At 53.6% G+C, this 25621-nt stretch overlaps 1 protein-coding gene across 3 annotated transcripts in view; it reads left to right on the top strand.

The window, feature by feature from the left end:
* FBN3 (fibrillin 3) overlaps positions 1–25621 on the top strand; it is a 106190-nt gene extending 80569 nt beyond the window's left edge. For all 3 annotated transcript variants that reach the window (XM_026068940.1, XM_026068941.1, XM_026068942.1), the window contains 39 exons: positions 939–1064; positions 1638–1763; positions 2173–2295; positions 2606–2731; positions 2878–3003; positions 3448–3570; positions 4140–4262; positions 4675–4800; positions 5215–5337; positions 5780–5902; positions 6565–6726; positions 7275–7343; positions 7659–7784; positions 8128–8253; positions 8790–8939; positions 9642–9713; positions 9857–9982; positions 10451–10576; positions 11772–11897; positions 12151–12267; positions 12552–12680; positions 13383–13502; positions 13886–14011; positions 14425–14577; positions 15032–15097; positions 15399–15524; positions 15767–15886; positions 17206–17328; positions 17606–17737; positions 18313–18438; positions 18879–19085; positions 19351–19476; positions 20668–20790; positions 21608–21724; positions 22007–22135; positions 22789–22908; positions 23471–23702; positions 24264–24432; positions 25247–25621. In XM_026068940.1, coding sequence (XP_025924725.1) covers positions 939–1064; positions 1638–1763; positions 2173–2295; positions 2606–2731; positions 2878–3003; positions 3448–3570; positions 4140–4262; positions 4675–4800; positions 5215–5337; positions 5780–5902; positions 6565–6726; positions 7275–7343; positions 7659–7784; positions 8128–8253; positions 8790–8939; positions 9642–9713; positions 9857–9982; positions 10451–10576; positions 11772–11897; positions 12151–12267; positions 12552–12680; positions 13383–13502; positions 13886–14011; positions 14425–14577; positions 15032–15097; positions 15399–15524; positions 15767–15886; positions 17206–17328; positions 17606–17737; positions 18313–18438; positions 18879–19085; positions 19351–19476; positions 20668–20790; positions 21608–21724; positions 22007–22135; positions 22789–22908; positions 23471–23702; positions 24264–24432; positions 25247–25621 — 5264 coding nt within the window. The remainder of the gene's footprint in view (positions 1–938; positions 1065–1637; positions 1764–2172; positions 2296–2605; positions 2732–2877; positions 3004–3447; positions 3571–4139; positions 4263–4674; positions 4801–5214; positions 5338–5779; positions 5903–6564; positions 6727–7274; positions 7344–7658; positions 7785–8127; positions 8254–8789; positions 8940–9641; positions 9714–9856; positions 9983–10450; positions 10577–11771; positions 11898–12150; positions 12268–12551; positions 12681–13382; positions 13503–13885; positions 14012–14424; positions 14578–15031; positions 15098–15398; positions 15525–15766; positions 15887–17205; positions 17329–17605; positions 17738–18312; positions 18439–18878; positions 19086–19350; positions 19477–20667; positions 20791–21607; positions 21725–22006; positions 22136–22788; positions 22909–23470; positions 23703–24263; positions 24433–25246) is intronic.

Genomic DNA, 25621 nt, shown 5'->3' with positions numbered 1-25621 from the left:
AGTTCCCCTGGCAGTGCCTGGGCACCACTGATTACAAAACAGAGGACTGGGACCTGTAGAGATGTTGTGGGAAATTAGATTAGCTCTCTGTGCTCTGCTATAAAGTTGAATTTCTACATTGCTTTCTGGGGGTATTTTRGAGACCCCATGCTGAAGAGAGCCCTGACAGGGTCTTCTCTCCCCAGGGTAGTGAGTTTTGGGTGCAAAGGCAGAGCTGGGGTGAGTGGCAGCAGTTTTGGAGAGAGGAAGGGTTTGTGTGGACCTGAGAAAGCTATTGATATAACCCTGGGAGAACAGCAAAGCATCTGTAAAATGCAGTCAGGAGCTTAAGAGACACAGCACAGACTCTCTAAGGACTGGGGGATGCATGGGGAGATGCCACATCCCCTAACAAGGCCTGGTCTGAGACTGAGGCCCCTCCAGAGAAGGAGGGCAAAGGGACAGAGCTGTAGCCTCTGCCTCCTGAAGTGGATGCTGTACCTTTTGTGGGCCAATAGACCATCAGTGAAGGACCCCATGCTGTCTCTGCTGGCAGTGCATCAGGGCTCTGGGAATAGACCTTGGCCTAGTTGAGGGCTCTCCCTACCCTGATGTCTGTGGGACATCGCTGATCCTGCCCTGCCACCTCCTGGCTGCTGTTCTCTTGGCCATGGGAGCCCACAGAGGAGTCCTCCATCCTTGCTGGGAGCCCACAGAGCCACCAATCAAGGCAAGAGATGCTGTTTCCCAAAATGCATACTTCAAACATAAATCCACTGGGTTCACTCAAACCCTGGATTCACTGCCTTGTTAACTTTGGGATGGCCCTCTGTTTTGGGGTATATCTCTGGTCATGGKACTGCTTTGGGAACTGTGGTCCATGGCATCAGCGCAAAACCATTATCTGGAAAACCCAGCTGAAGGGGAAAATCCACCACATTTCATGTCACTTCCTGCAGATATCAATGAGTGTGAGCGCGACCCACTGCTGTGCCGAGGCGGGATCTGCATGAACACAGATGGCAGCTTTGAATGCATCTGTCCCCCTGGACATGAGCTGACCTCTGAAGGAAACGCTTGCATAGGTGAGATGATGGAAAGCAATGCAGGGAGACTTGGATCTCATGCTGGGCATGTGAAGCTCTCCTTCCAGTCTCATGTACAGGTGGAACATACTCATGCTTGGCTCTATTTAGGTAATTAGCATAGCCATAACCTGCAAGCTGAGGAGAGACAAATGAGCAAAGGGGATTTGCCCAGGACAGTATGAGCTGGGACTGTGTTCTAGTGTGATCGGGAATCCATGATTCAGATTCCTGGGAAACATAAGTAGCACCAAACAACGATGGGAGAAGACAGGGAATTGGGAGGCCTTGCCGACCCAGAGAGGATAGAAGAACACCCCAGAGGAATGAAGAGAGAATGAAACCATAAAAGCCCTGGGCTGAACCTGAGAACTGCAGCTCCCAGTTCTGGGGGGTTCAGCCTGCTTCCTCCACCCAGGACAGAAAGTGGTGCAGGACAGTTACAGGACAGAAAGCAAGGACAAAGCTAAGTTTGGAGACAGCAGTAGGTGTGGGTACCCAGGAATGGGTACCAAAGGATGCTCAGCATGGCATCAGCATGACTGACTGTTCGAAATGCTCTCTCCACTACAGATATCAATGAATGCTCCCTTAGTGATAACCTGTGTCGCAATGGACGCTGTGTCAACGTCATCGGTACCTACCAGTGTGCATGTGACTCAGGCTTCCAGGCCACACCGGACAGGCAAGGCTGTGTTGGTGAGTGTTTTCTTTTGCCAGCTAGCCATGCCAAGATTCAAGTATGCATCCAGGACCCTCCTAGTCTCATACCTCTTATAATGCTCAGTGGGGTGCCTGAGTGTAGGTTAGCACCAGGCAAGGGCAGAATCTCCTCAGGAGTGAACTGCAGCCAGACCTGCACTGCTGGTCACCAGGCATCACCAGCTGTGAATCTGCTGTGAGCTGTGAAGTGGCTGGCAGAGAAGGCAAGAGGTACTTCCTTCTATCTGGGGGAGCTATGATCCCTCTTCAATGAGCCCACCGCAAAGGCATATCTGCCACTTTGTCTCTGTGTGCTGGCATCCACTGTGTGTGAGCAGCTCTGCTGCAAGGCACATGTCCCAGCCCACAACTCAAACAGCYGCCTGACCTCTCCCTTCTCCCCCAGACATTGATGAGTGCACCATCACCAATGGTGGCTGTGATACACACTGCTCCAACTCAGAGGGCAGCTACGAGTGCAGCTGCAGTGAAGGCTACGCGCTGATGCCAGACCAGAGATCGTGTGCAGGTGAGCGGCCAGCCTGGCTGTCATAGATGGTGCCCCAGGGACCTCTGAGTCCATTACTTGTCAGCCATAGTGTTGGCTTTGGGGTGAGGGGGGTCTCATTTTTAGGACACTTCCAGGGAAATGATTTCTCTGGACAGATATTCCCTGCTTGTCCCGCTGTGAAAATCCAGACCTTCGTTACAGGCTCCAGAATCTTGTAACTACATGATTTGGAGTGCAGACCCTCCTGTGCCACCCCCCTTACTGCACCCTCAACTCCCCATCCCCTGGCTCTAACTTCGTTACCCAGACAATGGTCTTCTCTTTCTAGATATTGATGAATGTGAGGATAATCCAGATATCTGCGATGGTGGGCAGTGCACTAACATCCCTGGGGAGTATCGCTGCCTCTGCTTTGATGGCTTCATGGCATCCCTGGACATGAAAACTTGTATTGGTGAGAACAATGCTTTGCCCTGGACATGTGCCGTCRCTGCAGCACCAGGCTGCCATTGGATGGAAGGAGGGAGGGATGGAAAGGGCTGCCCCAGAGCCAGGATGTGGTTGTTATGATGCTCAAAGCAGGTTCTTCTTCTCCCACAGATGTGAACGAATGTGATCTCAACCCTAACATCTGCCTGCATGGCGAGTGTGAAAATACTAAGGGATCCTTCATCTGTCACTGTCAGCTGGGCTACTTTGTCAAGAAGGGAACCACAGGCTGCACAGGTGGGAACACACCAGGCCTGGAGCCAGGGGTGCTGGTGGGAGCCCTCACAAACATCTACTGCATTTGCCCTGCAGGTAATACCATCCCTCTACTGGGGGATGCTGTGGACACTTGGTCCTGCTGGGAGCCCCTCCTGGGCAGGCAGAGATTGCCAGGAAGGCAGGCTCCAGCCAGAAATTGAGACTTTCCTAGTTTATAGCCAAGCCATGGGCCTTCCCTTCCTTTTGTCTTCGTCTTCCAGGGGGCTGCGTTTGCACAGATCAGCTCTTCAGCTCACCGTTATCACCCCCGGGCAGTCTGTTCCCCACAGGAGCTTGTTCCATGGGGTTAAGGCTCCCAGGAGCCACTGGTGTCCATATCAGAGAGCAGGCTGGCACCAAGCTGCCCTCTCCTCTCTTGGGGGACCTGAGCTGTGTCAGGTCTGATGTCCTTCCTTCCTGCAGACATTGATGAATGTGAGATCGGGGCTCACAACTGTGACATGCATGCCTCCTGCATCAACGTGCCTGGGAGCTTCAAGTGCAAGTGTCGCACGGGCTGGCTTGGAGATGGRCTCAAATGCAATGGTGAGTTCTCATCACAGGAGAGGAGGATGTTGGTCTGTTCAGTGCCCTGTGGACACCTGTGAAAGCTGGGCTGGGCTGACATCTGCACTTTAAATGTTCTTGGGCCCCAGGAACCCTGCATGAGAATTTACTGAGGTGCAGGGGGATGTGGGTATGTGATGGAGTGGGACTGTAGATGTGGATGTGTAGGTGTTTCACTGTCAGGATGTGCAACTGTGTCCAGGAAGGATATGAACTGTGGATGTGGGAGTGAGGGCATATATATACGTGGGAAATGGCGTGTGTATGTGTGGTATGGAGATGTGTGTGGATGAGAGTGTCATTGTCAGATTGTGTAGCTGTGTGGTGGTATGTTGGGGCATGGTGTAGCATGTATACAGGGATATATGGGTGCGGGAGGTGTGTAGGGATGTGCTGGTGTGTATATGGTGCATACGTATGCAGGAGATATATGAGTACAGTCACTTATCAGTAAGTGGTGTGTATGAAGGGAAGTAAGGGGTGGGGTAAATATGTGTGTGTAAGGCAAGACCAGTGGCACAACACTGACTGGGGATCTCCCTGCCCAGATCTGGATGAGTGTGCAACTGAAGAGCACAAGTGCAACCTGAATGCCAACTGTGTGAATACACCGGGCTCCTACCGCTGTACCTGCCGAGAAGGCTTCAACGGGGATGGTTTCTCCTGCTCAGGTGAGGCCTGTGCACTCACCGAGCAGCAGGAATGTGGCTTGGGTGTCCTGATGGGATAAAGTGCCATCCCCTCTCAACCACCAGCCTGGCTCAACACCTGGCTGCCTGTGTCTGGGATTCACCAAACCAGGCATCTCCAGAAATCAGTGCAGCCTGCCTTGCACCACAGCCTGCTCAGATACTCTYGCTCCACCCAGCCTGCTCAAATGCCCTCAGCAGAGATGCCCCTTTCTCTCAGATGTTTTGTCAGGACCAAGGCAATGAAAAACTTTGCAACCTCTCCTTGCAGCCCCCCAGCAGAGGGGTGAGAACAAGCTAACAGCAAAGGCTTGTGGGATTTTCCTGGTCAAGGTGGGGGAAGCTCCTATCTTTGGGTGGGCACCGCATCAGTCTCACACTTGATTCTCCCCAGATGTGGACGAGTGTGCGGATAATGTGAACCTGTGTGAGAATGGGCAGTGTCTCAATGCACCTGGGGGTTACCGCTGCGAGTGCGAGATGGGCTTCAACCCCACAGAGGACAGCAAGGCCTGCCAGGGTAAGTGCCTAGAGGTTTGAATGCGAGCACCTCCCCATGTGCCTCGTTGCTCTGGCTCCAAGATGCTATCCCTGAGGCTATCAGCTCCAAGTGAGACCAACCCCTGCAGAGGTGCCAGCTCTTCCACTTACAGGAGTCAGTCCCCAACCTGCTGAGAGCTTGGGCTAAGCCCAGGATACATGCAGAATGTGGGGGATCAGCTGAACAGGGGCGAGGGGAGAGGGTGTACACACAGCATGCCTGGCCCCTGCTCACCCAGGAAGCGATATCCCTTGGCATTAGAGCCAACATGAGGGGATGGGTTACTGGGTGGGTAGCTGGAGTTATGACTCTGCTTTGTGATGGGCGCAGGAGAGGCCTGTCCTGGCCCCTGCCCTGCCATGGCTTGAGTACCCAGTTGTCTCTCTCTTGCAGACATTGATGAATGCACCTTCCAGAATATTTGTGTCTTTGGGACCTGCCAGAACCTGCCTGGGATGTTCCGCTGTGCCTGTGATGATGGCTATGAGCTGGACAGGAGTGGAGGCAACTGCACAGGTATGGGACTTTCATGGGGCCATTCGATGAGGATCAGTGCCCCATGATCTGCTGGTGTGAACTGGTCCCAGATGCCACAAGGAGAGGTCTAGCAGCATGAAGTCAACTAAGCACCCCTGGGTGATGTGTATTTGCTCTTGGAAAGACCCAGATACTACTGGATGGTATGCCTGCAGTAGGTAGAATGGAAAGCTCACTGTGGCTTTGCTCCTTTCTTCTGAGCCTGGTCAAAGTAGGTGAGGCAGGACAAGGCAGGGCAAGGCAGGCTTTGTTTCTAAGAGAATTCTGCCTGCCGTCTCATGAAGCGTGTTAGAAATACCATGGCTATGGACAGACAACCTGTGTGTGTACTACAGAGTAACCCTGTGTGTACAGGGTTAGGGCTATGGTTTTTGTAGCAACCATCCACAGGCCCTGAATCTTCATCTTTCCATCTTTTCAGACATCAACGAGTGTGCAGACCCTGTGAATTGCATCAATGGCCTGTGTGTCAACACCCCTGGCAGCTACCTCTGCAACTGTCCACAAGACTTTGAGTTGAATCCCACTGGTGTGGGCTGTGTGGGTGAGTGGCGACCCATGTGGAAAGCACATCCTCCATCCCAGAGCTTGGTGGTCCTTTTTGTTAGGCCTACACAACCAGAGCTGGCCACTGCCAGAGACTGGGGTGGCTGAACTCAACCAGCCCTCCCTAACACTGGGCTGTTCATGATAGGTTTAGCCCTGTATCAGAAGAAGGGTACCCACCTCCTGTGAAGATTGAGCCACAGAGGTAGTGAAGTGCTGGTGCAAAGTGACACTTTAAGGAGGGAAAACTCATCAGTGGAGATGGGACCATGAAGAGGTCTCTGGGCAATTCTAGAGCTAGTCTTAAGTCTTTGTTTCTTGAAAGGCTCTGGGTCACTGGAGGCAGTTTTTGGGTCATGCTCCTTTGTCACACTGAAGACAGGCCACCATGTTATGTCCCCTGCATGACATAGCGTGGCCTATACCAGGAAAGCTGGCCAAATATCATTCTTGAAGGAATCCCAGTCACATGCTGCAAGGACAGTCTGGACGTTGTTTACTGCAACACAGGTTTCCTGCAGATGACAGTGTGGACCTACGGGACAGGACCGGGGCCTTACCTCTTTCTCTGCTCCTCAGGGCAATAGTGCTGTTCATTCCTTCTCTGCCCMCTGGTATCTGCTGGAGAAGCTTTGCTCACCCACTGCTGTCTTTGTGCAGACACCCGTGTCGGGAACTGCTTCCTGGACACCCAGGATCGAGGAGATGGAGGGATCTCCTGCAGTGCAGAAATTGGAGTTGGGGTCACTCGGGCATCCTGCTGCTGCTCGCTGGGTCGTGCATGGGGAAATCCCTGTGAGCTTTGTCCTCCAGCCAACACAAGTGAGTTGGGAAAACATCTGGGGCGAATTTGGGCATGGGCAACCCATGGGCAGCGTAGAGCAGAGGGGAGAGTAGGGGCCAAGTACCAGTGGCTTTTCATCTCAGACTAGAGGTCCCTGGTAAGGATATGTGTGTGCCTGGGTTGAGTGTCAGGTTGGCATTATCACTTGGATGAAGCAAAAGAAGCTGAGGAAGGARAGAAGGACCAGGTCATGCTATGTCAGCGCAGGGCAAGACAGATRGGCCAGGTCAGGAGAAAGGTGGGGTGGGATGGGGGAGGGGAGGCCCRTTGTACCTGGGTGTCCAGGGTGGGATCCTTCATTCCCAGTCACAAAGGGCTGGGGGAGGGCATGGGATAGCCTTGTTCAGGGGTGGGCAAGTGGAGGGAGGGGGGCTAAGTTGGCTTGGGGTGTGACAGGAGTCAGGCTGCTGCATCTGGACCAGTGTCACTGCATCCATGGAACATTTCTTCTGGGTTTCTCCCTCCTTGCCCTGTTTCATGGAGGCCCAGCRTGGCTCAGGATCCCCCTGACTGACTCTTTCCACAGCTGAGTACAAAACCCTATGCCCTGGAGGAGAAGGTTTCCGGCCCAACCCTATCACAGTCATCCTGGAAGGTAAGGAGAGCTGGCTCCCCCATGCCTTGTCTCCAGGGACTCAAGTGCCAGGAGAGCCCAGACCTGCTGTGGGCACYGTCTGCCCCGGCCCTGGGCTGGTTGGCYGTGTGCAGAACTGCTGCCCATGCCMTGGCACACAGTGAGTGTGTGCCCTCCTCTGACATGCTCTGGCCACCTGGCCAAGCAGCTCAGATGCTAASAGAGCCTGGAGGTGGTGGGTTTGACATACTGGGTGTCCTGGGGTGAGGCTGCTGCCCGGTCTGGTCTGCCAGGTCTCTGGGCAGCGAGCACTTCCCAGCCGTTCTCCCTTCTCAGATATCGACGAGTGCCAGGAGCTGCCAGGCCTCTGCCAGGGGGGCAACTGCGTGAACACTTTTGGCAGCTTCCAGTGCGAGTGCCCGCTTGGCTATTACCTCAATGAGGACACACGCATCTGTGAAGGTAGCTGCGCTATGGTGCCTACGTGTGGGTGCATGCCTGGTGCGTGGAAGCCTCTGTGTGTGTGTGTGCGTGTGGTGTGTGTGCTCTAACAGCTGTGCTTGTGTCTGGACTGGGTAGGGACTTCCCTTTGCCCTGTAGGAAAGGTTTGGCAGAATCCCTTCCCCTTTCTCTTCCAGACTTCCCATCCTCATCGAGAATCCTGTGCCTCCATGCCTTCCCAATACCAGGGCAGCCTGGTCCCTATGCACCGCTGCATGTGCCCTGTGCCAGACCGTTTGACAAGTCTGTCCCCCACCTCATGTCGGGCCCAGTGCTCTGACCTACGTTTTCCTCTTTTTGGCAGATATTGATGAGTGCTCYGCTCACATCGGAATCTGCGGCCCTGGGACCTGCTACAACACCCTTGGCAACTACACCTGCGTGTGCCCACCTGAATACATGCAAGTCAACGGTGGAAATAACTGCATGGGTATGCCGTTGTCCGAATCTGGGGCAGGGGGCCTGGCAGCGCCCTGGCTGTGCAGAGCCACCAGATCGTACTGTGGGCAGCATGTTAAGGGCAATGTGGCTGAGTGGAAGAAGTGGGAAAAGGGATCGACCCAGCAGGAAGCTGGGGCTCAGGATTCCTGGTTTTACCAGGTACCTCACTGCCTCCCTGCTCCTATGCTGTGCATGCTGCCTATGCCAGTGAGGCTGATGTTTGCCCTGTCACCAGTTACAGGGAGAACAGCTGGCGTGGGGTGGCAAGAGCATCCAGCAGAGCTTGTGTATTGCTGCTGCCTGCTATGGGCCAGGGCCCAAGGTTGTCACTGGAGCAGGGCAGCTGGGCTTCAGCCCATGTCTGCAGACACTATTCTGGGCTTCCCTTGAAGGGCCTGTGTGTTAACTACAGTCCCTGGGCACCAGGACCAGGCAGTCTGGCATCTCCCAGGCAATGAACATGTTGGAGCTGGCAGCTCCCATTCCCAGGGCTGGCACAAGACAGTGTCTGGGCTGCCTTTGCAGACATGAGGAAGAGCGTGTGCTATCGCAACTACAACGACACGTGTGAGAACGAGCTCTCCTTCAACATGACGAAGAAGATGTGTTGCTGCTCCTACAACATTGGCAAGGCCTGGAACAAGCCGTGTGAGCCCTGCCCCACGCCAGCCAGCCGTAAGTCAGCCCTCCTGGAAAGGCATCTTGAGACCATGGCTGCCTCCTCTATTTTCTGGTCAATCTGTGCACTTCGAGGCACAGGCACTGTTTCTCATACACAATAGTGGGGGATAAGGGAGAGCATCACATCCAGCAGGCAATTCCTATGGGTGTGAATGCTACAGGGACACACAGCTTTGCACAGTGTCTTGTGCTGGAAGGACACAGGTGACTGGGTGAGTATCAGCAGAGGGGAGACGGTGTGCAAGATTTGGTGAGGCTGCTTGTGGGCATGCAGTGAGTCTGGGCCGTGTAGGCAGGCTGAGCATAGGGTGGAGATGTCTGTGTGCCTGTAATGCAGTGGGGAGCACGGTCTGTGTGTTGTTTGCAGTGTGGAGGAATGAGTGTGTACCTGCAGGAGAGGCATGCAGAGGTCATGTTTGCATGTCCTTTTCTCTGTGTGTGTGTGTGTGTGTGTGTGTGTGTGTCTATTGCCACACAGTGTATGCGTGTGTATACTTTATGCACCACAGTGCATGTGTGGTCTGAAGTTCCCCATATGTCCCCTGAGATACCTCGCTGAGCACAGTGCACATACCTTCCTGCCTGTCACCTCATCTCACTGCTGGGTCCAGCCGTAGCTGGCTGCTCTCCCTCTCATCCCTTGCTGCATCCCACTCTGCCTGCCTGCTAGGCATGACCTTGGTGTTCCCCTTCCAGCGGAGTACCAGATCCTGTGTGGGAACCAGGCCCCCGGCTTTATCATCGACATTCACACRGGGAAGCCAATTGGTGAGTACAACTAGTCCCTCTGGGGGCCATTTCCTTTTAGAGTTCTTTCTAGAGTTAGCCAAGACAGCAGTTGTCCAGCTATGGGGGATTCTTTCCTCCCTTCTCCCTTCCTGGGATGCTGACAGAGATGTTGTTGTGCGCAGATATTGATGAGTGCAGTGAGATCCCTGCTATCTGCACGAACGGTGTCTGCATCAACCAGATCGGCAGCTTCCGGTGCGAGTGCCCCATTGGATTCAGCTACAACAACATCCTTCTCATCTGTGAAGGTAATGGGGAAGCCAGGGCRGTGCTGCCAAGGTGGGGGAGTCTCAGCACGGCACCAACACCTCCCCASCTCATGGGGCATCAGGGTCAGGGCTGTCAGTAGACGTGCACCGAGTCCACATGTTCTTAGCGTTCTTGAAAGTCTCTTCATTTTCACCATCAAGGGGTGGACAAATACTGCTGCTTTTCCTGAATGTTCCTGTCTGGTTTCCTTTTCCTTTGCTTTTTTTTTTTTTTTTTTTTTAAGAAAAAATTACTAGATTTGAGTGTTTAAAAGATTTGAGTTGTACTTAAAATGCATCACTTTATTGTAAAACAATAGAAAAAGTGATTAGAATTGACCCTGGTTGGAACAAAACAGTGGTTAAAATCGATTTGACTCCAGTGAGCCACTCCAGTCCTATCAGCAGGGTGCCTGGTGATGGCTTAACACTCTGTACAGTCAAGGTTTTGCTTCTCTTCTCCCACAGACATCGATGAATGCAGCAGTGGGGAGAACCTCTGCCAGCGCAATGCTGACTGCATCAACATCCCAGGCAGTTACAGGTGCGAATGCTCAACTGGATACAAGCTGTCGCCTAGTGGAGCCTGCGTGGGTAAGATGGCAGCTGTTCACTACCTATTCCAGAGACACATGTGGGAGGCGCTGACAGAAGAGCCTGCCTAGGCTCTTCGGCTGGTTTTGCAGACCACCCTGTGTGCACTCAAGGAAGGACAGGACGAAGGACATGCCAGTCCCATGTGTGGGTTCTTGGTCCTTTGTCAAGCCTGGGGACCATGACGTAGCTGGACTGTGCTTATGGATACCTATACTTATGGAACAGTTTCCAGGGACTATGAACCCCTGAGAGATGAGGAAAGGTCACTGTGACATGTAGCTTTAGTTTGGCATCTAAAGGGCACATCGGTTTAAATGTTGTGCCCAGGATGCTGAACTGATGCCAGGCAATCTCAGTGCTCTCCCTTGTCCTGCAGTCACTGGCAGGTTGGCCTGGGCCCCTTGTGCATTGCTGTGGTTGATTCTATGGTCTAGGCTGTAGAGAGCTAAGCCAGCTTAGGTGCCGGTACAGGCGCGCTCTCCTCACTCAGAACTGCAAGGTATGTCACAAAACTCAGCTTGGAAAAGGAGCTGTCCTTTATATTTTCACACGCTGTCTATGCAAACTGAGGGACTGATTTATCCATTTCCCCATTTTCAGTGATGGAGTTCCTTGGAGGAAAGAGCCTACCAGTTACACAGTAGCAAATCTCAACCCCTTTTCTTCCCACCAGCTGGCTGAATCGACTCAGGCAGAGTGCAAATCATAAACCTCAACATCAGCCTTGAACCCATGGTGAACAAAGGCAGCCCTGGAAGCAGCACCTCTTCTCCTGGCCCTGGGATGGGTCTGTCCAGCTAGTGTTTCTTCCTCAGTGAGGAACTCGCAGTTCCTGAATCAGACCTAGCAGAAACACACAACTGGCTAAAATGACAGATTAGAAGAACAATTAATTGTAGCTCTATTTTATTTGAAGAAGGCAAACCAGGAAGCAAATTGAACTTTCCAGGGCCACACTCTCAGGCCATTTTCTGCAATGAAATTTACTGTTTTAGAAATGGGAGCTCATAAGTCCTCTTGCTTGGTGTCTATGAAACCACCTTTCAGAAAACTGAGACCCAGTCCCTCTGTGCTGCTGCTCACAGCCACAGCTCCCTACCAGCAAGCAGGGGTCTAGAGGAGGCCAGTGCCTTGACTTTTCCTGTTTGGTCCATCTTTTCTGCTCACTAGTGTCCACCTTGCTTTGTTTTAGGTCGCAATGAATGCCAGGAGATCCCCAATGTCTGCAGCCATGGGGACTGTGTTGACACTGAAGGGAGCTACATCTGTATCTGTCACAACGGGTTCAAGGCCACGGGGGAGCAGACCATGTGTATGGGTCAGTATGACTGCCACAGCCTTGTGGTGCCCTGCTGAGTGAATCACATGTCAGGATGGATGTGAACTCTCTCCCACACCTTCTGGCTAGCGCCAAGGACAGCCAAGGGCAGGACCATTGTGTCCTCTTGGCCCAGGCTGCTCCTGCGAGCCAAAGGGGTGTTGTGCAGCTGCTTGGACCTTGTTTGCACACCCAAACCAGTGACTCTCAGCTCATTCAGCCCCTCAGTCAGCTGTGATGATTTTCCCTGCAGATATTGATGAGTGTGACCGACAGCCGTGTGGAAATGGAACCTGCAAGAACACAGTTGGCTCCTATAACTGCCTCTGCTTCCCTGGCTTTGAGCTTACACACAATAATGACTGCATGGGTGAGTCACATGCAGCCCTGTCCACGCAGATAACTGACTGGTGTCCTGACGTGGCAACAGCCGTGGGGCATTTACTGGGTGTCACACAGTGGCGTGCAGGGGGTGAGCACAGGGTGCCACATGGCACCAGTTGTAGGAGTGACCGCTGGGTGTTACATGGCAGTGGCTGTGGGGGGAGTTGTAGGTGTCACCAGTCAGGGGTGTAGGGGTGGTTAAGGCAGCACGCTGTTCCTCATATGCTGTGCATGTCTCTTCCCGCTGTGCTTATCATTTCCTTTCCGCAGACATTGATGAGTGTTCGTCCCTGGTGGGGCAGGTGTGTCGAAATGGCCAGTGTATAAACAGCATCGGCTCCTTCCAGTGCCTGTGCCAAGAGGGGTATGACCGGACCCCTGATGGGAAGAACTGTGTGGGTGAGTGTCTGGGGAGCAGGGTGGCCCTTCTCAGTGAGTCAAGGTGTGTGTTTTCTAGCTGCACAGCTGGCAGTGTGCAAGGCCTGGTCCAAGGCTAGTCCTTCTAAAGATATCCCCATCAGAGACAACTGAGCAATGGACTCTGCAGAGCCACTCACAGGGCCCCAAGCTCTGCAGAGCCAACACCTTGTCATTTGGCTGCCTGTGGAAAGCTGGACTGGGCCCCCACCATGCCTACATCTCGCTTTCCACAATGCAAGGAACAGTCATGCCAGTCCCGTTCCATATGCTGAGACCTGCAGGCAGTGAGGGCAAAGGTTGTCCTGTCTGTGTCCCTGAAGCATGCAGAATTGTACCAGGGATGCCTTGGTAACTGCCCTACAGGCAGGACAGGCTCTTCTTGAAACAGTGCCAGTGCTGTGTGCAGCCTCTGGGGCTGCTGTGGCAAACAGGCACATTGTGCCCAGGTTACTTGTGTCCATCACACTGCCTCCTGCAGCACCAGGTCCTGCAGGGCTGAGTCCTTGTCCCCAAGGCACACGAGGTAGGGCATCCTGGAAAGTGCCTCATCTGCTTCCCCTTGGGTTTTCTGGGCAAAGCAGTGTGCCCAGGTAGGGCCTGATGCAGCAAGGCACCCTGCACCAAAGTCCTCAGAGCTGAGCACATCAGATACTTTCACTGGTCATTTCCCCTCCTCTGCAGACATCAATGAGTGTGTGAGCCTGCCCGGGACCTGCTCTCCGGGGACCTGCCAGAACCTAGAGGGCTCCTTCCGCTGTATCTGCCCCCCCGGGTACGAGGTGCAGAACGACAACTGCATTGGTAATGTTGGCTCTCTGCTTCTTCCATTTCTAGCTCAGCATGTGCTTGCTCTATTCCCAGAACAACCACATTCTTCCTGGGTAGGATGGGGAGTGTGTTACCACCCCCAAAGGTCCTCTTGAAAGCAATTGCCCCCAGAGCAATGGAGAGCCTGCTCCCAGGACAGTGGAGGCTCAGTGGTTTTGCTGAGCCCTTGCTTCTTCATTATCCCATTTGCCCTGGGGGTGGGTTAAGGGTTAAGGCCAGGCTTCCTGTCCCCCAGAGAGGTGACGTCCTGCAGGCATCAAAGTTCACCAGGCATCACAAACTCAGCTGGCTTGATGCAATGGAAAAAGGAATGACCTTTGGCTGCTCTGCAAGTAACACGTCCATGTTGCTCCCAGATATCAACGAGTGTGAAGAGGAGCCCAACATCTGCCTATTCGGGACATGCACCAACACCCCTGGCAACTTTCAGTGTGTCTGCCCTCCTGGCTTCGTGCTGTCTGATAATGGCCGACGGTGTTTCGGTGAGTACAGCTCTGCCCACAGGCCTGTGGGGGTGTAGGAGCCATGGCAAAGCCAACCACTATGGATGGAGCAGGAGTGGGAGCTGACAACAGTACCACAGCTACCTGCTGTGACCCCCCTAGGAGTATGCCCAAGGCAGAGAGAGTGTCAGTGGGCCTGGGATGTTAAAATATCCTGGTTTTCCAGCAGTTCCTGCACTGCTCCAGGACAACTGATGTTTTTGTGCCAGAACACAGGAGTGGGTGGGCTGCTCCCTTCCTCCAGGCCAGTGTCACCTCCTCACAGAGCTATCCAAGGCACAAGCCTCTGGAGGAGGAGGTGCCTTCCTCAGGCTGAAGGGTCATAGTGGGACACCTGGGTGTCCACAACTACCCTGGATGGTTGCCTTGTGCATTTCCCTATCCTCCCACAGATACTCGCCAGAGCTTCTGCTTCACTCGCTTTGACAATGGGAAGTGCTCTGTCCCCAAGGCCTTCAACACCACCAAGGCCCGGTGCTGCTGCAGCAAGATGCCAGGAGAAGGCTGGGGAGATCCCTGTGAGCTGTGCCCACAGGAGGGAAATGGTAGGTGTGCTGGGCCCCAGCTCCAAGGAGGAGATGGCTGTGTGTGTGCCTCCAACCTGGTGCAGAGCGTGGGAAAGATGTACAGCCATGCAAGCTGCCCAGCAAAGTGGGTCCTTCCCTCTGAGGAATACTTCCCTGAAACTTAGTGCCTCTCACTGGATTACAGTATCCCTGGGTCTCCAGCAACTATGGCCAGGCTCTCGGGAAGCAGATTGATTAGTTCTGCTTTGGATCTGTTCTCAGGTCTCTGCAGGGCTTTGGAAAGCAAAAACACCTCAGTATCTCCAGATGTAAGAGAGGTGCAAGTGTTTCCCCCCCAGCCGAGTTTTTGTGGACTCTCAAGTGCAATGAGCTGTCAAGCTCTCAGTCATGCCCTAGAGGCCTCAAAATCACATTTCAGCTGCTGGGAATGGAAGCACTTCTAAGCACATCTTACTTCTCTCCTTTTTTCCAGTTGCCTTCCAGGAGTTGTGCCCATATGGCCATGGGGCCATCCCAGGCCCAGGTGATACCCGAGAAGGTAAGATCTGATCTAGGGAAGAGGAGAAATGTGCCCTGGAAGGTTGGGGGAGGCATCAACCTAGAAACAACCAAGCTCAGGCTGTCTGGATCATAGGGTTAAATCCCTGTTGCAGAAGAGGAGGGATGTGGGACTGGGTGCCCTCTCAGGCTCTTGGTCCCCAGCTGCCCGCCTCAGCCCTGGTTGAAGCCATCAGTTCTAGACAGAGAGGCTCTGGGGTTGCAAGGCCTGTCCTGAGAGGTCAGGGATCTTTGTGGCCATGTTCTCACAAGAGGTTTCATTGCCTCGTCTTCCCCTCTAGATGTGAATGAATGCTCAGAGAACCTGGGTGTCTGCATAAACGGGGCCTGCATTAATACTGACGGCTCCTTCCGCTGTGAGTGCCCCTTCGGATACAACCTGGACTACACGGGTGTCAACTGTGTGGGTAAGGGTCTCCATGGTCAGCACCTGCTCCCTTTTGCTCCAGCTGAGTTGATTTTCTCCTCGTTATGTCAAGGTTTATCACTCTGTGTGTGTATACGTGTGAGAGGGAATTTTTGCTTGAATCTTCCTTCCTCCCTCTCCCTGGCTTGCTAGGGCTGTTTGAATTCCCTGGCTGCAAGTAGAGACCAGGCTGCAGCTTTCCTGTCTAACCCATCCATCTAACATAGTATTGGCTTCCCCCAGATACAGACGAGTGCTCCATTGGCAACCCCTGTGGGAATGGGACCTGCACCAACGTGGTGGGAGGCTTCGAGTGTGCCTGTGATGAGGGCTTTGAGCCAGGTCCCATGATGACGTGTGAAGGTAACGCTGCTGTAGGGCTACCCCTTCACCCCTATCGCATGCTGATAACCAGACAGCACCTCGGTGAGAGGTGGGAGAGACTGAGCAAACCCCTATCTGCCTTCCCCTGTCTCCCTTGGCTTGGACAGTGCTTGCCCAGCTGGGTTGGGATTATGGATTCTTTCACTTACCAAGGCCATTTTTCATTGCTTCTGTCTGGATTGGAGACTCCAAAAGGATCTGAAGAGTTTGGGCTGTTTGGGAGGAGCCCTTGGGCTTTCTATTCCAGCAGACAGTGGGGAGCAGGCTATACAGGGGCTGTGAGAACCTGCATCCTGTTGTCACCATGGGCATGAGGGCTCAGACCTCTGAAACCCGCACACTCCCTAGCTGATGGGTTTTGCTCAGACTTTTAGTGCTGGACTGGCTGGACGTCTGGGATGATATCTCCCACTACCACACTGGCAGGGACCACTGAAATGTTTTTTGCTTCTTTTGTCACACAAGATGGGAATTTCATCTAGGAAATCCCCAGCTAGAGCAGAGATCTGAGCACTAAGTGATATGAGTCTCCCCAGTTCACCTTGGATGCACTGCAACTGTGTTCTTCTAGTCTAAGGTTGATTGGGGCTGGGAAGTGGTTAGTGACACATGGAAGAATGTGGAGCAGATATGTGGGGGATCCCTCCTGACTTGTTCATTACAGGGTTTTTCTACTTGCCAAATGGTTCTTTCAGTCCCCTGTCTCTCTCTCTAAATTCTTGCCTACCTGCAGGCTCCCCCTGGAGCCAGCAGGTACCTTAGCCTCTTTGGTAAGTCTGTGTCAAGCTCTGAGAGTGGCAGTAGTTTCCACAGGGTCCTTCATCCACCTGCCTCCTGTACACAAATTGGGTCATTGTGCCAGCAAACCACAGCCACGTCCAAGCTACATGTGTGACCCCACTGGGTCACTGCTGGAGTGAGCAGCAGTCAGGTCAGCTTCCAAATGACAGTGCGAAAGTGCTGGCTGGGGCTCCTCTCCACGTGAGGATGCACATTGAAGCAGGTCTCCTTTGACTTCCTCTGAGGCTGGAGCCCAGTGGGGTGCTGGAGCCCTGCTTGAATACAGCAGCTGCCTCACCAAGATGCCAGGACCCTGTCCCCGTCCAAGTTGCTCAGACACCAGGTGTCTGTCCCTCTGCAACTGAAGACCATGACAGAAGGCCTTTGTGGAACACACAAGGCTTTCATGAGATGGGTGCTTAGGGGGCAGTCTGTCCTGGGGGGGTTCACCACCATCAATATCCAGCTGACACTGTCCAGAGCATGGACTCAAACTCTTCCTCTCTCCTGCCTCCCAGATATCAATGAGTGTGCACTGAATCCCCTGCTCTGTGCTTTCCGCTGCATCAACACCTTTGGCTCCTATGAGTGCACCTGCCCATCTGGATATGCCCTCCGAGAAGACAGAAGAATGTGCAAAGGTAAAATCCCCCTTCTGCAGCTCCCACACCCTCCGCAGGCCCCTGCACTTAGCCAGTCTCTGGTGCTGTACAGAGAAAATGCGAGAATTCTCAGCTGGCATCTCTCAGTTTGCGCCCACTCTCCCACCTACCCTGGTATCTATGGTGTGTGGTGTGTGTATCTTGCCAGCCTGCACCAAGGCAATGGGGACTGGCAAATCGGTGCAGGTTTGAGCCACTCCTACAATGGTGCAGAGCTGGCAGGTTGAACTCAGTCTCATGAGGTTCTTGGTTGCAGATCTGGATGAGTGTGCAGAGGGACTGCACGACTGTGAGTCTCGAGGGATGCTGTGCAAGAATCTCATTGGCACCTTCATGTGCATCTGCCCCCCAGGGATGCAACGCAGGCCCGATGGAGAGGGCTGCACAGGTACCGAGGACCAGGCTGGAAGGGGTTTCCAGTAGAGCTCGAGACCATCCTCTTCTAGGCATTGTCCACGTAGCTGTTTTTGTATATCTTTCTGTCAAACAACTTTCTGGGGTTTCCCATGGGTCAGAACTTCCTGTATGCTCCACTAGATGCCTGTACACCTAAAATATTGGCTCATTTCTGTGTGTTGGTCCCACACAGTGCCAGCACAGGATGACACCGTGTTATGCCATGTGTGCTTTCTCTGAGCTGCCTTTGGAAGGGGCATTTCTGGCCAGCCCAGACCTGCACGGTATTAGGCACAGAAGGAATGCAGAGCTGGCCCAGCTCCACTCCTAGCCCTGTGGCTCGACTACTGGCATCTGGTGCAAACCAGGGAAGCCAGGCACTCAGCTACCCTGGCTAGGGGGAGGCCCAGGGCACGTGGATGGGTTTTACAGCTATCTGAGTATGTGGGAGTATTTCTCCAGGACACTGTGAGGGTGTTTCAGACTCAGTGGAATCATGGGGACTTATGGAAAGGTGAAATTTGTCCCATGCCTCACTGCAGCTCTTTGTGGCTCCTTCCTTCCTAGATGAGAATGAATGTCGTACCAAGCCTGGTATCTGCCCTAACGGCCGCTGCATCAACACAGTGGGAAGTTACCGCTGCGACTGCAATGAAGGTTTTGAAGTCAGCCCCTCTGGCACAGAGTGTATTGGTAATTACCAGCTCCTGGTAGGTCTCAAGCAGGCTCTCTTTAGCAGCAGGCGGTGCTTGTCAGGTGTTCCTGGATTTCTGAGGGGAGTTTCCCCAAGAGAAGATTTGGAAATGTTGAAATACGGGTTCACTAAGCTGTGGGGACAGGAGAAAGGAGCAGAGATGAGCAGAGCATGTTGGAGGTGTGTAGTTCAGGGTTGCTTTCATGGACAGTTTTGTTGTTCATATTCAACCGAGGGGAGCCTGTAAGGAGTGCCTGGATGGTCCCAGGAGATCAATGCAGGGCTAGGCAGGACTGCTGGGACGTCACCTTTGCCTTCAGCATCATCCATTCCACAGCCTCAATGCTGAAATTGGCACAGGTTGCACTAGCTGCCCCATCATGCCTGGTGCTGGCACTGTCTCAGATCCTGAACTTCTCCCCTCACTCTCTCTGTCCAGACACCCGCCAGGGATTCTGTTTCACTGAAGTACTGCAGACGATGTGCCAGATGTCCTCCACCAACCGTAACCTGGTCACCAAGTCTGAGTGCTGCTGCAACAGTGGGCGCAGCTGGGGCCCCCAGTGTGAGCTCTGCCCCCTTCCCGGAACCACCCAGTACAAGAAGATGTGTCCTCATGGGCCAGGGTACTCCACTGATGGGCGAGGTGAGCTGGGCCCCAAATCACCTTCAGTGTAAAGGGAAGGAAGCAGAGATGTGGGGACAGGCAAAATTTGCCTGGGCACTGACAGTAACAGGCCTACACAGTGCCTGGAGTAGGCAAGAAGCCTTTGGGACATGATCCTATAACTCGCTGAATCTAGTCCCTGGCACCCAGGGAGGATCTGAGCTACCCTGGCACAGTGCTTGCATGGGGGTGTGGGGGTAGGGGCAGCACTGGTACTTACAGGTCCTTCCCTTCCTCCCCACAGATATCGACGAGTGCAAGGTACTGCCCAACCTCTGCAAGAATGGGCAGTGTATCAACAGCATTGGCTCCTTCCGCTGCCATTGCAGGCTGGGCTACACCGCAGATATCACAGGCACAGCCTGTGTTGGTGAGTCAGGAAGAATCCTACTTCTTTGGACAGCCCTGCCCTTGGTAGCAACCCACCTCCATCTGCCCCTACCTTTCAGCATGCAGAGAGAAGGTCTTGTGGCTCACACCTGGGGCTGGCCCTCCACCACTGTCCGTACTGTCCTGCCCATCCATGGCAAGATTCTGAGCACTTTGCCCGCTACAAGGCCTACAATACATCAAAGTCATCCCTCAATGCTGTTTAACTCTTTAAACCCCAAAGCTCCTTGTCTTCTCCTCCCTCTGTCCCCAGAAGACAGTCTTGAGGTCACAGGGACTGCTGAGGACTGGGATCCAGAGATCAAAGTCTGTGAGCAGCCAAACCCTTCATTGGCAGGGCAGTTGGTCCTAGCCCCCCTGAGTGTCACTTTGGGAATTCAGGTGTTGACATAAAAGGCACCCCTGGAATCACAGCAGCGGGCATATGGGGAGGTACTGAAGGAGCTGAGGATGTGTCACACTTCCAGTACTGAGATGGTGTTCAGGTCCATGCTAGCAGTTGTGTCCCCCAGACAGAGAGTGGGAAAGAAGCCTTGGCTCCCAGGGGCCAAGGCCTGTGCCTATTAGGAGGACAGATATGACCTTGAGCACCAAGCCAGGAAGTAGCTCCATCCTGGCTTACAGTGATGGGCTTTGCCATAGTCATGGAGAGGCATCCATTTTGGCAACAGCATCCTTGTGTCACCTCCTGCCAAACCATGACTGCTACTCCCTTCTAGGCAGTGGTGACACATAGCCCACAGGGCTGGCCCCATCCTTGATGTCACCAGTACTCAGGAGGAGCATCTACCCATGTCTTCAGCCAGGAAGGGGCTGGGCAAGGTGTCACTCAGATCTACCATGTTCCAGGTCTGAGCAGGGAGGCAATTCAGCTGTTTTCCTGCAGTAGATCCCATAGATTGGTTGTGCTGACTTAAACGGGGGTGCTTCCTCCAAGCCCCTGTCTCTGTTCACCTTCTTCCTGGAGAGTGGAAAAGGTGCATTGGTCTGCGGAAGTGAGTGCCAGGACCCATGTGACAGCCACACAACAGCTTAGATACATGGGGCTGCGAAACCTGGGTCACCTTGTATGCAGGAGCCCCTTGCTAGCCTGAATGGCCCCATGGGAGGAAACGGCCCAGCCCAGCAGCACAGCCTCTGAATGCTGATGTGTTCTGTGTCTCGAGTCTAGATTTGGATGAGTGTAACCAGTCCCCCAAGCCATGTAACTTCATCTGCAAGAACACAGAGGGCAGCTACCAGTGCTCCTGCCCCCGAGGGTACATCCTGCAGGAAGATGGGAAAATCTGCAAAGGTATTCACCCGGGACAGAGAGGCAGCAGAGACCTTGCCTCATCTCTGACGACAGGGGCTGTGTGCTGCAGTGGGAACTGGGACACCTGATTAGCATGTGCCAGAAAAGCCAGGTCCCTGGGCTCACTATCTCTACTTTTTTTCAGCCACAGGTCCAGGCTAAACCCCCAAGAAGGTGCAATGCTGGACCTTTGTGGACTGATGTGCCAGAGTTTCATCCCTCTACTGACACTTTAGACCTGTCTCATCAGAAAAAAAACAAACAAAAACACCCCCCCAAAAAATCCTGACCCTTTCCTACACTCTGCACAGCATCTCCCAAGCTGAGCTGAGCTCCGGGAGCCATTACCTTGAACCAGCATGTCTCCTACATGTGGACTGGGCATGTCAGACACTCTCAGGGCTACTACTCCTGGTGCTGGCTGCTGCCTGGCAGCTGCCAGGCTGGGGAGGGCTGGGCTTTGCCCGGCTCTCACAGTGCTGATGTATTAGGGTAGGAGTAGGCTGGCCTAGGAGTCTAGGAGAGTCTGGGATTAGTGTTTTACAGGAAAGGCAGATAAAAATCTCCTCATCTTCCAAATATACCTGCATATGATCAGCACTTGAGGTGGGGGGAGGCTCCCTGGGCTTGTGATTCTTGTGCAAGAGATTCTCTTCACCTCACTTGTGGTGTTCTTGGGGCTAGTCCAGGTCAGCTCCTGGTCTGCCCAGGATCACAGTGTACCATGTGCACACAGGTACACTGTGTGCACGTGGTACACTGATTGAGAGCACGAAGCCAGCAGGATAATCTGAGACACGTGTTCTTGTTGCTTTAGATTTGGATGAATGTTCCACCAAGCAGCACAACTGCCAGTTCCTGTGCGTGAACATTATTGGAGGATTCAACTGTAAATGCCCACCAGGGTTCACTCAGCACCACTCGTCCTGCATCGGTGAGTAGTGCTAGACAGCGCCAGCGAGGTGCCCATGGGTTAGCCTCAAACCCAGCAGTCTTTTTAGCCCCCAACTCTGGCTCTGGAGTACAGCCATAGCTCTTGGCAGCTCTCCAGCGAGTCCTGCCTGCCCCTCTCCAGTCAGCCTGGAGTTGTGCATCTGACCCATCTGTCTGCTACTCAAACTGTGCTAAGCACCATGCTGCAAGGTAGCTGTCTGCAAAGCTGCACACAGCCACATCCTTGGGGTTGGGCTTATAGCTGGCTGGTGGTGTTTTGCAGACAATAACGAGTGCACAGCTCAGCCCTCTCTGTGTGGAGCTAAAGGACAGTGTCTGAACACACCAGGCAGCTACAACTGTGAATGCCAGAAAGGATTCTCCTTGGACAGCTCTGGTGTCAATTGTGAAGGTGGGTCTTTGCCTCTGGGGCTTTGACAGAAACATGCTCCATGTGGGAAAGTTCCTAGTTCGCTCACAGTCTCTATGGCAGCTCAGTCCAGCCAAGAAGGGACTATTCCTCATTGTGGTACAACAGAAACACAAATGGGAAGCCTTATTGTGGAGGAGAGGTCAGTGGTGATTGCCCTGACCAGCCTGGAGACACACTGGCTCTTGGCCCAGTGTCAGCAAGTAGATGGGGGTCTTGGTGATGCAACCATGGCAGCCAAGGATGGGAAAGGAATGGGCCTGTATCTCATCACAGGAAATCTCCTGTCAGGAGAAACCTATCATGTGCTATGCTAAAGAAAAGTCTATGTTCAAGACATAGTATGAGGCAGAACAGATCTAATAATGGTCTAAGTCAGACCGACAGGCCTTAAAGCAAAAAGCATCCAAGCAGGGGCTGCAATGGGATGTAGGTGGGCCTTGGGGCTGAGGGTGTGATTCAAGTCCAAGCTGCAGAGCCATATTTAGGTGGAGAACTGCCACCCACATGAGTACCCTGGCTCATGGATGTTAGACCCCAGGCATGCACCATGTGCACATGGACCCCGTGCACCTGGCCTTGCCTGCAGGACAGACAGAAGGTGTCTCACTGTTGTCTGTGTTATGTTGCTGCAGACGTGGATGAATGTGATGGAAACCATCGCTGCCAGCATGGCTGCCAGAACGTGCTCGGAGGCTACCGCTGTGGCTGTCCACAGGGCTACGTGCAGCACTACCAGTGGAACCAGTGTGTGGGTGAGTGTGGGTTGGGGCACAGGGAACTCTTGTATCCTGTAGCTATACGTACAGGCGGTAGAGGGTAGGAAAGCCACTGAGTCCTTCTCCAGCCACCCCCAGCTATTCAGCACAGCCACCTCTGGGCACTGGATCTTGGGGAGTTCATCTCTGCAAACCCAGCACTGAGCTTCCTGCCCTGCCCCAGGGACAGCCTGGGTCAGGGCAGTGCCTGTGTCCAGAGGCAGTGCCCCTGCCGTTTCCCACGCTCTGCGCTACTTAAACACCTGCCAGCCAGCCTCCCTCTGTGCAGCAGGGGCTGAGGGAAGGCTGCTCTGCAGAGTGATTGAGCTCCCGCTGCTCCTGACACCACCTGGAAAATCAAGGCAGTCCTGCATGGGATGAGGCCCCATGTGTGTGGCCTCCCTTCCCTCCTGAACCAGGAGAGGGAAGCCCGCTGCCAGCGTTCAGCTCAGTGCTGGCTACAGGCCGGTTTCCTTGGCCTTTCAGGGCAGGGAGGATCGGTGGCACAGGAACTCCCTTCCGGTAACTTTCTGACCAGTTCTGCTCTCTTTGGGTGCAGACGAAAATGAGTGTTCCAGCCCCACTGCCTGTGGCTCTGCTTCCTGCTACAACACTCTGGGAAGCTTCAAGTGTGTCTGTCCATCTGGCTTCGACTTCGACCAGGCCTTTGGTGGGTGCCAGGATGTGGACGAATGCTCGGCAGGTGGCAGCCCCTGCAGTTATGGTTGCTCCAACACAGACGGCGGCTATTTGTGTGGCTGTCCTGGAGGCTACTTCCGAGCAGGACAAGGGTGAGAGAAGCAGCCAGTAGGTCACTGTCTGGTGCCTTTTGCATCAGGCAGATACCAGGCACACATCTGGAATGCATGTAATACGGACATGAACCCATTCATGCCTGCTCTGATGGCAGCACCAAACCCAGCCTTTTGCATCTGTATGCTTACACTTCCACACACACACCAGGAGAGCCAGTTAGCTCCCATTCCCACATGAGTCCTCAGCTTCTCCACTGCCAGCCTGTTCCTCCCCCACCACAGGATTCTCGTGCTAACGCCCATCTTCTCTTCCATTTCACTAAACTAATGGTTAATGGAGCTGCTAACATTGTAGCAGATGTAGGATTAATCTAAAGTCCAGAGTTCAGATAGATTAAACCTACTGCCTTATTAAACAAGATGTGGCCTGATCTCCTCCAGGCAGGTGCTGTACACAAGCCACTCTGCACAAGCTCTGTCCTGTATGTGAGCCTGATTCCCCATGTGTTTCTTGGTGTCGCATGGGAATCCTGTGAGGGCAATGCTAAGATTTCCCTCCCGAATCTGAGCTAAGTCTCTCTGTTCTTCTGCCACCAGACACTGTATTTCTGGCCTGGGTTTTGGGAAAGGTTCCTATCTTCCTGCCCCTCAAGAGGAGGATGAAGACAACCTGCTCTCCCCTGAAACCTGCTATGAGTGTAAGATAAATGGCTACCCCAAGCGGGGTCGGCAGCGACGCAGTGTCAATGAGACTGAGATGCACCAGGTAAGAAAACCATGGCATCCTGGAGGGGGTGGAGCAAGATGAGACCCAGTTCACTCGGGGGATGATCTGCCAGGAACAGATCCTATGCAGTAAGCCCACTTCTGTATGGTTGCCTAAGCCAAATCAGACAGAGCAGCTCACTCTGCACCTGCACACACTGGATGCTTGGATGTTTGTGTAGGGTACTGAATCCAGAGGTCCTGTAGGAATGGAAGGTCTTTTTCAATAACTTAGAGCAGGCCAGGGCAATCTAAGTGACCCACACTTGTGTAGCTTGGCCACAAAAGGTAGAGATACATGCAGTCTAAAAGTAAGGCATGTGTTTCCCTGCAAGGGCAGCTGACCAGGGGAAGAGCCTCCATGGGGCCACAGGGGACTGTCAGCCCTTACTGTTTGATTCCAGACTGGAATTGTCACTCTAAATACAGGTTCTCCCTTGGAAAGGAGTTCTGTCCTCAATCCAGGGCTCCTCCAAGAAAGTCACAGGCTGGGGCTGAACAGGTTGACCTGGGAGGTCGTTATGGTCTCTTTAGGCCTTGGGAGCAAAGAGCCCATGAATATATTGGCGATTCCCCTGAAGATGAGGGCTGTGAAGGGGTTGGTTCAGTCACCTGCTGGCCAGGACAGGACAAGGAGGGAATGAACTGCCATTGCAGTCTCAGAGGTTCAAACAAGGAACCAGGCAACACTTGAAGGACAGCAGGGACCAGAGAAGTCATACCTCACTTCTCAGAGCTTCCTTGGGGTGGCCTTCTGCACCTGGCAATGGACTGTTTTTTGTGTCTGCCACTGACATGCCTTGTTCCTTCCCTAGGACCACACCGTGAACTTGGCCAGCATGGATGTGGATGCTCCTCTGTCCATGATGCTGAACCTCTCTGACCTTGCTCACAAGAAGCACATCCTGGAGCTCCTGCCAGCCGTGGAGCCCCTGGAGAATCGTGTGCGGTACCTCATCTCCCATGGGAACGAGGATGGCTACTTCCGCATCCACCAAAAAGAGGGGCTCAGCTACCTGCACCTCGGCCGCAAGAAAATAGTGCCTGGCACCTACCTTCTGGAAATTGTGAGTGTGCCTCTGTACCGCAAGAGGGAACTGCAGAAAATGGAGGCCAAGAACCACCTCAACTACTTAGCAGGGGAGCTGGGCCAGGCACTGAGGATGAAGCTCCAGCTCCAACTGTACTAA

The sequence above is a fragment of the Apteryx rowi genome, unplaced genomic scaffold (genome assembly GCF_003343035.1).
Source record: "Apteryx rowi isolate R43461 unplaced genomic scaffold, aptRow1 scaffold_283, whole genome shotgun sequence".
In the NCBI taxonomy this organism is placed as follows: domain Eukaryota; kingdom Metazoa; phylum Chordata; class Aves; order Apterygiformes; family Apterygidae; genus Apteryx; species Apteryx rowi.
Note: the sequence above shows the minus strand (reverse complement) of the source record. Positions and strands in the feature narration are given on the sequence as shown.